Source organism: Pituophis catenifer, unplaced genomic scaffold, assembly GCF_029215685.1.
Source record: "Pituophis catenifer annectens isolate HBS135680 unplaced genomic scaffold, rPitCat1.0.hap2 SCAF_18, whole genome shotgun sequence".
Classification (NCBI taxonomy): domain Eukaryota; kingdom Metazoa; phylum Chordata; class Lepidosauria; order Squamata; family Colubridae; genus Pituophis; species Pituophis catenifer.
Window position 1 is genome coordinate 1,342,970 of NW_027256898.1, and position 12,531 is coordinate 1,355,500.

A 12,531-nucleotide genomic window follows, 5' to 3' on the forward strand; every position below is an offset into this window, starting at 1 on the left:
CCCGTAAACCCGTTTTTCGCCCTCGCCAGCCTCCAGGAAAACTTCTGGAACCTGGGGAGGTCAAAAAACTGGCCTACCGGGCCCACCGGAAGTCCAGAGACTTCAAGTAGGCCTCCGAGGCCGAAATCGGGGCGCAACCCCCTCTCCCAGCTCTCCACCGCTTTTGGCCCCCAACGGCAAAAAGGTTACCCATCACTGCCTTTTCAATAAATCAATCAGAAGAGAGCTGGAAAGTCTTCACATCCAACCAGTAGTAGGTTTCAAATCCTTGCGCTACTGGTTTTGCTATCAGTAGCACATGGGTGCGCAGCACTACTGCGCAGGCACAGAGTGTTTTGGATGATGTCTGGGCAGGTGGACGAAGCCTCCCGCCACTACCAATTCGCCCGAACTGGGAGCAAGCCACCACAGCATCCAATCCCCTTGCTCAAGCAAGACGCCCTATATCATTTCAGACAAGTGCCTGCCACTCACTCACACACAAACACATGCACCAGGCAAGGTCACCAAGCTGGAAAGACGAACAAAGCAGAAGAAGGTGGACGTTGAGTTTCTAGAAACGTTCGAGGAATTGGATGACACTTTTGAGACTCCTCCTCGTCCCAGGAAACTCCACTGGCCCAAATCCTATCAGCAAGGTGATCCCGTGGAATCCATCCTCCAGGTGATGCCAGGTGACAGGAACCCCGTTGTCTTCCAGCCGTTTCTTGTACAGCAGGCCTTCGTCCCGTAAAATGTCGTATTCACAGGTTAAAAGGAACGTCTCTGGATACTGTTGGAGGACGGCATCTTCCGTCAGGAGTGGAGAAAACGTGGGTTCAAAAACTCCCTCGCATTCTTTGAAAAGATCTTCAGAAAAGCGTCCGGGTACAAAGGGCACGTAACCCCGGAGTTTAAATTCTTCCGGAATATGTTCAGCGCTGATCCATTTCTGGTACTTGGCCCTGAGATGTTCCGGAACGTGAGCATTGGCCATCACGCCATCGCTGTCCGAAGTCTTTCCGGTGAGATAAAACTTGCCAAAAGTGACCGCATCTCTCTTGAGTAAAAGGGGCACCGATTGGTTTTGCTGGTAAGAAGGCAGATTGAAATCCACACCTTGGAGGAAAGGGTAGAGTAACACGTGGGCCCTGACCCGGGGCAGGTCCTTTCCGAACACAAGTTGTTGAGAAATGGCCGCCACGATGGAGCCTCCGCTGCTGTCTCCACCAAGCACGATCCGTTGTGGATCCACACCGAAGTCCTTCGCGTGCTTCAGAAAGTACGATACGGCCGCAAAGCAGCTGCGTTGTTGAGCTGGGTAGGGATGCTCCGGTGCCAAGGGATATCTAAACCAATAGGGAATCAAAAGGAAATCTTTCAAATGCATTGGCATTCCTATTATTATCATTGTTATTGTTATTTTTGTTGTTATTATTATTATTATTACTATTACCCGATAGATACAACCACGGTGGCACTTTCCTGGGCAAAGAAACGACACAGCCTTTCGTGGCTTTCTGAAATATTAAAACATATATAAGTATATATATATATATATATATATTTAAGAAAAAAATGAATACATCCATTTTTTCCCATTTAGCCCAAACATTTCTCTGTCCCCTTTGTCGCTCAATCAAATCAAAAAAATCAAATTCATTACAGTCAAAGATGAGAGTCCTGAACAAATCCAAACACCCGAGGAACATCCAGTTTCAAATCCCGGGGATGTCGTAAGTGTGAAACACGGCCCCCTTTTTGTGACTTTGAATGGTCACTAAATGAGCCGTTGTAAGCCGAGGACTGTCCGTCTTTGGAGAACTTACTTAAGCTTCCAGACATGCCCCCTCCTCCGTGAATCCACACAAGTCCCCGTCTGCTCTCAGGGTTTGATGTTTTGGACCGATAGACCCTCACGGGCACGGAGTCGAAAAGCGTTTCCTTGATGCTCAGGTCACAGGGCCCCGCTGGAAATATTCCATTTGTCACGAACTTCCATACTGCCAATTCATACAGCGGAACTTCCATGTTGCAGATGCCAAGTTTTTCCAGGATCGCAGCCTGCTCAGTGCAAAAATTAAGGGAAAAACCACATAGAGAGATCCAGAGAAATGCTATCAAAAGCGAGTTCAATCAGAATAGAGCTGGAAGGGACCTTGGAGGTCTTCTAGTCCAACCCCCTGCTCAAGAGACCTTATAGTATCCCAGATAAATGTTAAACTAGACACTCTGGTTTCCCTCGGGAAGGCGTTTTGCTTCTCATCCGAGCTTCTTCAAGCTCTGAGCTTCTTGAGCTGAAGAGCCGAAGAAGCTTCTCTTGATGAGAAGCGAAAGGTCTTCGAAGAAAAACCAGTTGCCTCTTGGGAAAAATAAAAGCCTCTTTGGGATAAAGTGAAACTTTGATTTTCCTTACAAATTTCTGCTCACCAAAATGCTATTGTTGAGCCAGAAAAACCCATGGATTGATTTTATTATATTAATTTATTCCACGACTCTTCTTTTTATTAGGTTGATAGTTTTTAGATGAGGTTTTACATTCTATAAGCTGCCTTGAGTCGCCGTGTGTGAATGAGCAGCAATATAAATTCCACAAACAAACAAGCAAACTGAAGCTAGAATCCAAGGACTTACCAGTCTGAGAAGAATACAGATGAACAGATAGATAAGGCGAAGTTTATTCCCCTGGATGATTCCTGGCGGGATATGAATTTTGGTATAATCGTAGTAAAGGATCCACCCGAGAATTAAAAACGGGACCGAAATGCAGAAATAAAATATCAGCATCCACAACTCTTGGCCAAATATAATTTCCATGCTGAAAATGAAACTCGGAATATATATATATATAAGAAATCTGGTCCAAGGAAATTGCAGCCCCCGTTTAATTTCCCTTTTTCGTTGGTGCACGACGAGATGCACCTTGCCACGTCGTCCTTTTAACAGCGAGAGACAGGTGTGTGTTTCAATCCCTTTTCGAAGGCATCTTTTAAATCCTGCATTTGATGCAATTGGGCAGCTTAAACTTGAGGACAGGGTGACCTTTTTCCGAATCCTTCCCTCCTTAAAGATTACACCACCCGACTTCAGGGTTTAACTTTTTAGATCACCCGGCAGATTAAATATTATTTTTGTTTACAGCCTTCATTATGTAGGCACGCCAAATTTTCTAGAACACCTTTTCCCCAACGGAGGCTTTCCCAGACCGAGAATTTCAAGCCAAAACCCACGTTGAACGAGAGTTTTCATTGATAGATGAAAATATAAATACAACATCTTGAATCTCCAAAGACCTACGCAAGGGTCCTCTTTGTAGACTTTAGTTCAGCATTCAACACTATCATACCAGACAACGATGAATCTGCACACAGATGGGAGGTTGAACAACTAGCCTCGTGGTGCGACCGGAACAATCTGGAACTGAAGACACTCAAAACCGTGGAAATGGTGGTGGACTTTAGGAGAAACCCTCCCATACTTCCACCTCTTACAATACTAGACAACACAGTATCAACAGTAGAGAGCTTCGAATTTCTAGGTTCTACCATATTTCAAGACCTAAAATGGACACCCAACATCAAAAACGTCATCAAAAAAGTTCAACAGAGAATGTTCTTTCTGCACCAACTCAGGAAGCTCAAAGTGCCCAAGGAGCCGCTGATCCAGGTCTACATAGGAACTATTGAGTCTGTCATCTGCACCTCCATAATTGTCTGGTTTGGCTCTGCAACCCAACAAGACAGACACAGACTTCAGAGGATCATTAGGACTGCGGAAAAAAACTGTGGCTACCAACCTGCCTTCCATGGAGGACCTGTCTACTGCACGAGTCAAAAAGAGGGATGGGAAAATATTTTCAGACCCCTCGCATCCTGGACATCAACTGTCTCAACTCCTACCCTCAAAACGACGCTGTAGAGCACTGCACACCAGAACAACTAGACACAAGAAGAGTTTTTTTCCCAACGCCATCACTCTGCTAAACAAATAATTCCCTCAACACTGTCAAACTATTTACTAAGTCTGCACTACTATTACTATTAATCTTCTCATCGTTCCCACCACCCATCTCCTCCCGCTTATGACTGTACGACTCTAACCTTGTTCCTTGCATCCTTACGATTTATATTGATATTATTTCCTAGTATGATTCGATTGCTTATTTGTACCCTACGACTATCATTAAGTGTTGTATCTTTTTATTCTTGACGAATGTATTTTATTCTCCTTATGTACACTGAGAGCTTATGCACCAAAGACAAATTCCTTGTGTGTCCAATCACACTTGGCCAATAAAGAATTCTGTTCTGTTCTGTTGCCGTTTTTTTAAAATAATGAGACATTTATACGATTTCATAATTTTCGATGAAGAAGCTGGGAATAATACGCAAAGAGAAGATCACAAGGGGAAAAATTTGACCAAGGGAAGAAAGAAAGGAAAGGAAGGGGGGGAAATTAAAGAATTTGAGAAGGCTGGTGGTGAAATTCTGGGAAAGGGCTGTGCTGTGCCCTGAGGAAGGTCACAGCTTCCTTGGCTTATCCACAGGGAACCTTAGAGGTCATCTAGTCCGACCCCATGCCCAAGCAGGAGACCTTAGACCATTCCAGACAAGCGGCTGTCCAATCTCTTCTTAAAAGCCTTCAGTGATGGAGCCCCCACAATTTCTGGAGAAAAGTTGTCCCACCGATTATTTAATTGTATTAATCGGTGGAAGGCATTACTTTTCATTCAATTTTTCTGTGTGTGTATCAGGCCTTTAATCATCCTAGTTGCTCTTCTCTGCACTTTTTCCAGAGTCTCAAAGTCTCTTTTGTCATATGTGGTGGCCAAAAGTGCATGCAGCATTCCAGGTGTGGCCTTACTAAGGCTTTGTAAAGCAATAGTAATTCTTCACGTGATGTTCATTCTATTTATCTGTTTATGCAACCTAGGATTGCGTCAGCTTTTTTTGGCTGCTGCCGCACGTACCAGCCTTGTATTTAAGGGATCATCTACTAGCACTCCATTTAATGATCGTTTGAAGTTACAGAGGCCTTGAAAAATGTGATTTACGACCTCTTTTGCCCGATTTTATTATTCTATTCTATTTTCTATTCTTTTCTATTTTCTATTTTCTATTTTCTATTTTCTATGCTATGCTATTCTATTCTATTCTATTCTATTCTATTCTATTCTATTCTATTCTATTCTATTATTCTATTCTATTCTATTCTATTCTATTATTTGTGTGTGTGTGACTTACGACTCATTTTCACCGATTTTATTTTTTCTATTTTACATTATTTTGTCTTTTCTATTATTTTTTATTTTCTGCCTGGGTGGCGTAGTGGTGAGAATTCAGGATTGCAGGCTAACCCTTCCCACTGTCAGCAGTTCGATCCTGACTGGCTCAAGGCTGACTCAGTCTTCCGTCCTTCCGAGGTCGGTAAAATGAGGTGTCAGGGTTCCAAGTAACTCCCCCGCCCCCCAATGAAAAGAAACTCCGAGGCTTGAATTTCCTCACAGCTATATTTTATTAGCGGTATCATATAGGCGCATCTGGGGAAACCCAAATCTAAAAGCTTCCAGGTTTTCTCCACCCTAAGGAAAGTTCAAGTCCCTGCCCAACACTCTCATGTCCATCACGCGGTCCAATTACAGCACGGTCTCAACCGGACAGGCCTCCCAATTCTCCCATTTGCATGGCAAGACGGCCTTGACTCTCTGAGAAAGGAATGTTATTATGACTACCTATCCACACAATCCCCCCTCCCAATTTCCCACAGCAGTAAATGTGGCAGGCCTGAAGGCCCAGATGTAAGAAAGCGCTGCCAGATTCTGTGTCACCAAGTCACCAAGCTGGAAAGACGAACAAAGCAGAAGAAGGTGGACATTGGGTTTCTAGAAGCGTTCGAGGAATTGGATGACACTTTTGAGACCCCTCCTCGTCCCAGGAAACTCCATTGGCCCAAATCCTATCAGCAAGGTGATCCCGTGGAATCCATCCTCCAGGTGATGCCAGGTGACAGGCACCCCGTTGTCTTCCAGCCGTTTCTTGTACAGCAGGCCATCGTCTCGGAAAATGTCGTATTCGCAGGTTAAAAGGAACGTCTCTGGATACTGTTTGAGGACGGCATCTTCCGTCAGGAGTGGGGAAAATTCGGGTTCAAAAACTCCCTCGCATTCTTTGAAAAGATCTTCAGAAAAGCGTCCGGGTACAAACGGTACATAACCCCGGAGTTTAAATTCTTCCGGAATATGTTCGGCGCTGATCCATTTCTGGTACTTGGCCCTGAGATGTTCCGGAACGTGAGCATTGGCCATCACGCCATCGCTGTCCGAAGTCTTTCCGGTGAGATAAAACTTGCCAAAAGTGATCGCATCTCTCTTGAGTAAAAGGGGCACCGATTGGTTTTGCTGGTGAGAAGGCAGATTGAAATCCACACCTTGGAGGAAAGGGTAGAGTAACACGTGGGCCCTGACCCGGGGCAGGTCCTTTCTGAACACAAGTTGTTGAGAAATGGCCACCACGATGTTGCCTCCGCTGCTGTCTCCACCAAGCACGATCCATTGAGGGTCCACACCGAAGTCCTTCGCGTACTTCAGAAAGTACGATACGGCCGCAAAGCAGCTGCGTCGTTGAGCTGGGTAGGGATGCTCCGGTGCCAAGGGATATCTAAGCCAATAGGGAATCAAAAGGAAATCTTTCAAATGCATTGGCATTCCTATTATTATCATTGTTATTGTTATTTTTGTTGTTATTATTATTATTATTACTATTACCCAATAGATACAACCACGGTGGCACTTTCCTGGGCAAAGAAACGACACAGTCTTTCGTGGCTTTCTGAAATATTAAACTCCACTCGCCACATTGGCTTTAACCAATGATCCACAACCTCAACCAGAGTACGACAGACGACTCCTGTGGACTTTGGACAGTGGTGCAGCATTGCATGTTACCTATAGAAAGGAACTTTTCACAGAGATGCACGAGCCTGAACCAGAACTACGTGAACTTTATTCTTTTTCAAATCATTCTTGCCAGAGGTCCGGCTCAGATAGCCGGCAAGAATTACTTTCAAAAATGTAACAATTAACTTTTCTTAGTTAATGAGGTGTTTTATTTTCTTTATAACAAATAAATGAGTTTTATTAGAAACCTTTTCTCGCGTTTCTTTTCGGAATATTGCAAACAAGGATAAGCCTCGATTCATCTCCTCCTCTAAACCAGGGTAATTAGTCCCAGAGCCAAACATGGGATTAATAAATGCCCTGACATTCTGGTAGCAGAGGATGGTTCTGGATAGATGGTTCTGAATGTTCTGGATAGTGAGCATGCACCTTGCCACGTCGTCCTTTTAACAGGGAGAGACAGGTGTGTGTTTCAATCCCTTTTCGAAGGCATCTTTTAAATCCGGCATTTGATGCAATTGGGCAGCTTAAACTTGAGGACAGGGTGACCTTTTTCCGAATCCTTCCCTCCTTGAAGATTACATCACCCGACTTCAGGGTTTAACTTTTTAGATCACCCGGCAGATTAAATATTATTTTTGTTTACAGCCTTCATTATGTAGGCACGCCAAATTTTCTAGAACACCTTTTCCCCAATGGAGGCTTTCCCAGACCGAGAATTTCAAGCCAAAACCCACACTGAACGAGAGTTTTCATTGATAGATGAAAATATAAATACAACATCTTGAATCTCCAAAGACCTACGTAAGGGTCCTCTTTGTAGACTTTAGTTCAGCATTCAACACCATCATACCAGACAACGATGAATCCGCACATAGACGGGAGGTTGAACAACTAGCCTCGTGGTGCGACCGGAACAATCTGGAACTGAAGACACTCAAAACCGTAGAAATGGTGGTGGACTTTAGGAGAAACCCTCCTATACTACCAGCTCTTACAATACTAGACAACACAGAATCAACAGTAGAGAGCTTCAAATTTCTAGGTTCTACCATATTTCAAGATCTAAAATGGACACCGAACATCAAAAACGTCATCAAAAAAGTTCAACAGAGAATGTTCTTTCTGCACCAACTCAGGAAGCTCAAACTGCCCAAAGAGCTGCTGATCCAGGTCTACATAGGAACTATTGAGTCTGTCATCTGCACCTCCATAATTGTCTGGTTTGGCTCTGCAACCCAACAAGACAGACACAGACTTCAGAGGATCATTAGGACTGCGGAAAAAACTGTGGCTACCAACCTGCCTTCCATGGAGGACCTGTCTACTGCACGAGTCAAAAAGAGGGCTGGGAAAATATTTACAGACCCCTCGCATCCTGGACATCAACTGTCTCAACTCCTACCCTCAAAACGATACTATAGGGCACTGCACATCAGAACAACTAGACACCAGAAGAGTGTTTTTCCCAAACGCCATCACTCTGCTAAACAAATAATTCCCTCAACACTGTCAAACTATTTACTAAGTCTGCACTACTATTACTATTAATCTTCTCATCGTTCCCACCACCCATCTCCTCCCGCTTATGACTGTACGACTCTAACCTTGTTCCTTGCATCCTTACGATTTATATTGATATTATTTCCTAGTATGATTCGATTGCTTATTTGTACCCTATGACTATCATTAAGTGTTGTATCTTTTTATTCTTGACGAATGTATTTTATTCTCCTTATGTACACTGAGAGCTCATGCACCAAAGACAAATTCCTTGTGTGTCCAATCACACTTGGCCAATAAAGAATTCTGTTCTGTTGCCGTTTTTTTAAAATAATGAGACATTTATACGATTTCATAATTTTCAATGAAGAAGCTGGGAATAATACGCAAAGAGAAGATCACAAGGGGAAAAATTTGACCAAGGGAAGAAAGAAAGGAAAGGAAGGGGGGGAAATTAAAGAATTTGAGAAGGCTGGTGGTGAAATTCTGGGAAAGGGCTGTGCTGTGCCCTGAGGAAGGTCACAGCTTCCTTGGCTTATCCACAGGGAACCTTAGAGGTCATCTAGTCCGACCCCATGCCCAAGCAGGAGACCTTAGACCATTCCAGACAAGCGGCTGTCCAATCTCTTCTTAAAAGCCTTCAGTGATGGAGCCCCCACAATTTCTGGAGAAAAGTTGTCCCACCGATTATTTAATTGTATTAATCGGTGGAAGGCATTACTTTTCATTCAATTTTTCTGTGTGTGTATCAGGCCTTTAATCATCCTAGTTGCTCTTCTCTGCACTTTTTCCAGAGTCTCAAAGTCTCTTTTGTCATATGTGGTGGCCAAAAGTGCATGCAGCATTCCAGGTGTGGCCTTACTAAGGCTTTGTAAAGCAATAGTAATTCTTCACGTGATGTTCATTCTATTTATCTGTTTATGCAACCTAGGATTGCGTCAGCTTTTTTTGGCTGCTGCCGCACGTACCAGCCTTGTATTTAAGGGATCATCTACTAGCACTCCATTTAATGATCGTTTGAAGTTACAGAGGCCTTGAAAAATGTGATTTACGACCTCTTTTGCCCGATTTTATTATTCTATTCTATTTTCTATTCTTTTCTATTTTCTATTTTCTATTTTCTATTTTCTATTTTCTATGCTATGCTATTCTATTCTATTCTATTCTATTCTATTCTATTCTATTCTATTCTATTCTATTCTATTCTATTCTATTCTATTCTATTATTCTATTCTATTCTATTATTTGTGTGTGTGTGACTTACGACTCATTTTCACCGATTTTATTTTTTCTATTTTACATTATTTTGTCTTTTCTATTATTTTTTATTTTCTGCCTGGGTGGCGTAGTGGTGAGAATTCAGGATTGCAGGCTAACCCTTCCCACTGTCAGCAGTTCGATCCTGACTGGCTCAAGGCTGACTCAGTCTTCCGTCCTTCCGAGGTCGGTAAAATGAGGTGTCAGGGTTCCAAGTAACTCCCCCGCCCCCCAATGAAAAGAAACTCCGAGGCTTGAATTTCCTCACAGCTATATTTTATTAGCGGTATCATATAGGCGCATCTGGGGAAACCCAAATCTAAAAGCTTCCAGGTTTTCTCCACCCTAAGGAAAGTTCAAGTCCCTGCCCAACACTCTCATGTCCATCACGCGGTCCAATTACAGCACGGTCTCAACCGGACAGGCCTCCCAATTCTCCCATTTGCATGGCAAGACGGCCTTGACTCTCTGAGAAAGGAATGTTATTATGACTACCTATCCACACAATCCCCCCTCCCAATTTCCCACAGCAGTAAATGTGGCAGGCCTGAAGGCCCAGATGTAAGAAAGCGCTGCCAGATTCTGTGTCACCAAGTCACCAAGCTGGAAAGACGAACAAAGCAGAAGAAGGTGGACATTGGGTTTCTAGAAGCGTTCGAGGAATTGGATGACACTTTTGAGACCCCTCCTCGTCCCAGGAAACTCCATTGGCCCAAATCCTATCAGCAAGGTGATCCCGTGGAATCCATCCTCCAGGTGATGCCAGGTGACAGGCACCCCGTTGTCTTCCAGCCGTTTCTTGTACAGCAGGCCATCGTCTCGGAAAATGTCGTATTCGCAGGTTAAAAGGAACGTCTCTGGATACTGTTTGAGGACGGCATCTTCCGTCAGGAGTGGGGAAAATTCGGGTTCAAAAACTCCCTCGCATTCTTTGAAAAGATCTTCAGAAAAGCGTCCGGGTACAAACGGTACATAACCCCGGAGTTTAAATTCTTCCGGAATATGTTCGGCGCTGATCCATTTCTGGTACTTGGCCCTGAGATGTTCCGGAACGTGAGCATTGGCCATCACGCCATCGCTGTCCGAAGTCTTTCCGGTGAGATAAAACTTGCCAAAAGTGATCGCATCTCTCTTGAGTAAAAGGGGCACCGATTGGTTTTGCTGGTGAGAAGGCAGATTGAAATCCACACCTTGGAGGAAAGGGTAGAGTAACACGTGGGCCCTGACCCGGGGCAGGTCCTTTCCGAACACAAGTTGTTGAGAAATGGCCGCCACGATGTTGCCTCCGCTGCTGTCTCCACCAAGCACGATCCGTTGTGGATCCACACCGAAGTCCTTCACGTGCTTCAGAAAGTACAATACGGCCGTGTAGCAGCTGCGTCGTTGAGCTGGGTAGGGATGCTCCGGTGCCAAGGGATATCTAAGCCAATAGGGAATCAAAAGGAAATCTTTCAAATGCATTGGCATTCCTATTATTATCATTGTTATTGTTATTTTTGTTGTTATTATTATTATTATTACTATTACCCGATAGATACAACCACGGTGGCACTTTCCTGGGCAAAGAAAGGACACAGTCTTTCGTGGCTTTCTGAAATATTAAAACATATATAAGTATATGTATATATATTTAAGAAAAAACTGAATACATCCATTTTTTCCCATTTAGCCCAAACATTTCTCTGTCCCCTTTGTCGCTCAATCAAATCAAAAAAATCAAATTCATTACAGTCAAAGATGAGAGTCCTGAACAAATCAAAACACCCGAGGAACATCCAGTTTCAAATCCTGGGGATGTCATAAGTGTGAAACACGGACCCCTTTTTGTGACTTTGAATGGTCACTAAATGAGCCGTTGTAAGACGAGGACTGTCCGTCTTTGGAGAACTTACTTAAGCTTCCAGACATGCCCCCTCCTCCGTGAATCCACACAAGTCCCCGTCTGCTCTCAGGGTTTGATGTTTTGGACCGATAGACCCTCACGGGCACGGAGTCGAAAAGCGTTTCCTTGATGCTCAGGTCACAGGGCCCCGCTGGAAATATTCCATCTACCACGAACTTATATACCGCCAATTCACGGAAGATGCCAAGTTTTTCCAGGATCAGACCCTGCTCGGTGCAAAAATTAACGAAGAAATCACATGGAGAGATTGAGAGAAATGCTATCAAAAGCAAGTTCAATCAGAATAGAGCTGGAAGGGACCTTGGAGATCTTCTAGTCCAACCCCCTGCTCAAGAGACCTTATAGTATCCCAGATAAATGTTAAACTAGACACTCTGGTTTTCCTCGGGAAGGCGTTTCGCTTCTCATCCAAGCTTCTTCAAGCTCTGAGCTTCTTGGGCTGAAGAGCCGAAGAAGCTTCTTTAGATGAGAAGCGAGAGGTCTTCGAAGAAAAACCAGTTGCCTCTTGGGAAAAATAAAAGCCCCTTTGGGATAAAGTGAAACTTTGATTTTCCTTACAAATTTTTGCTCGCCAAAATGCTATTGTTGAGCCAGAAAAAAAACTCGGATTGATTTTATTATATTAATTTGTTCTATGACTCTTCTTTTTAGTAGGTTGATAGTTTTTAGATGAGGTTTTACATTCTATAAGCTGCCTTGAGTCGCCGTGTGTGAATGGGCGGCAATATAAATTCCACAAACAAACAAACAAACTGAAGCTAGAATCCAAGGACTTACCAGTCTGAGAAGAATACAGATGAACAGATAGATAAGGCGAAGTTTATTCCCCTGGCTGATTCCTGGCAGGATATGAATCTTGGTATAATCGTAGTAAAGGATCCACCCGAGAATTAAAAACAGGATGGAAATGAAGAAATAAAATGTCAGCATCCACAACTCTTGGCCAAATATAATTTCCATGCTGAAATTGAAACTTGGAATATATATATATATA

General features: G+C 43.6%; 3 protein-coding genes across 3 annotated transcripts; all 3 read right to left on the reverse strand.

Moving 5' to 3' along the window:
- Positions 1-553: 553 nt before the first annotated feature.
- On the reverse strand, positions 554-2,796 carry LOC139326074 (arylacetamide deacetylase-like 4). Its single transcript, XM_070956173.1, has 4 exons — positions 2,614-2,796; positions 1,809-2,043; positions 1,436-1,499; positions 554-1,328 (listed from the first exon to the last, which is right to left on the reverse strand). The coding sequence occupies exons 1-4, from the start codon at positions 2,794-2,796 to the stop codon at positions 554-556; spliced, it is 1,257 nt and encodes a 418-aa protein (XP_070812274.1).
- Positions 2,797-5,750: 2,954 nt separating this feature from the next.
- Positions 5,751-6,834, reverse strand: LOC139326140 (arylacetamide deacetylase-like 4). Its single transcript, XM_070956273.1, has 2 exons — positions 6,743-6,834; positions 5,751-6,635 (listed from the first exon to the last, which is right to left on the reverse strand). Exons 1-2 carry the CDS (start codon positions 6,832-6,834, stop codon positions 5,861-5,863), a joined length of 867 nt encoding a protein of 288 aa, XP_070812374.1. The 3' UTR covers positions 5,751-5,860.
- A 3,335-nt stretch (positions 6,835-10,169) lies between these two features.
- LOC139326081 (arylacetamide deacetylase-like 4) lies at positions 10,170-12,497 on the reverse strand. Its single transcript, XM_070956188.1, has 4 exons — positions 12,315-12,497; positions 11,527-11,743; positions 11,162-11,225; positions 10,170-11,054 (listed from the first exon to the last, which is right to left on the reverse strand). Exons 1-4 carry the CDS (start codon positions 12,495-12,497, stop codon positions 10,280-10,282), a joined length of 1,239 nt encoding a protein of 412 aa, XP_070812289.1. The 3' UTR covers positions 10,170-10,279.
- Between the last annotated feature and the right edge of the window lie 34 nt (positions 12,498-12,531).

Bases quoted from the DNA above. Each gene is read 5' to 3' on its own strand.
- LOC139326140 (XM_070956273.1), bottom strand. From the start codon at position 6,834: ATGTGGCGAGTGGAGTTTAATATTTCAGAAAGCCACGAAAGACTGTGT. The intron at 6,636-6,742 runs GTAATAGTAATA...CTATTGGCTTAG, and splicing joins ACCGTGGTTGTATCTATTGG to ATATCCCTTGGCACCGGAGC.
- LOC139326074 (XM_070956173.1), bottom strand. From the start codon at position 2,796: ATGGAAATTATATTTGGCCAAGAGTTGTGGATGCTGATATTTTATTTC. The intron at 2,044-2,613 runs GTAAGTCCTTGG...TGCACTGAGCAG, and splicing joins TCTGTATTCTTCTCAGACTG to GCTGCGATCCTGGAAAAACT. The intron at 1,329-1,435 runs GTAATAGTAATA...CTATTGGTTTAG, and splicing joins ACCGTGGTTGTATCTATCGG to ATATCCCTTGGCACCGGAGC.
- LOC139326081 (XM_070956188.1), bottom strand. From the start codon at position 12,497: ATGGAAATTATATTTGGCCAAGAGTTGTGGATGCTGACATTTTATTTC. The intron at 11,744-12,314 runs GTAAGTCCTTGG...TGCACCGAGCAG, and splicing joins TCTGTATTCTTCTCAGACTG to GGTCTGATCCTGGAAAAACT. The intron at 11,055-11,161 runs GTAATAGTAATA...CTATTGGCTTAG, and splicing joins ACCGTGGTTGTATCTATCGG to ATATCCCTTGGCACCGGAGC.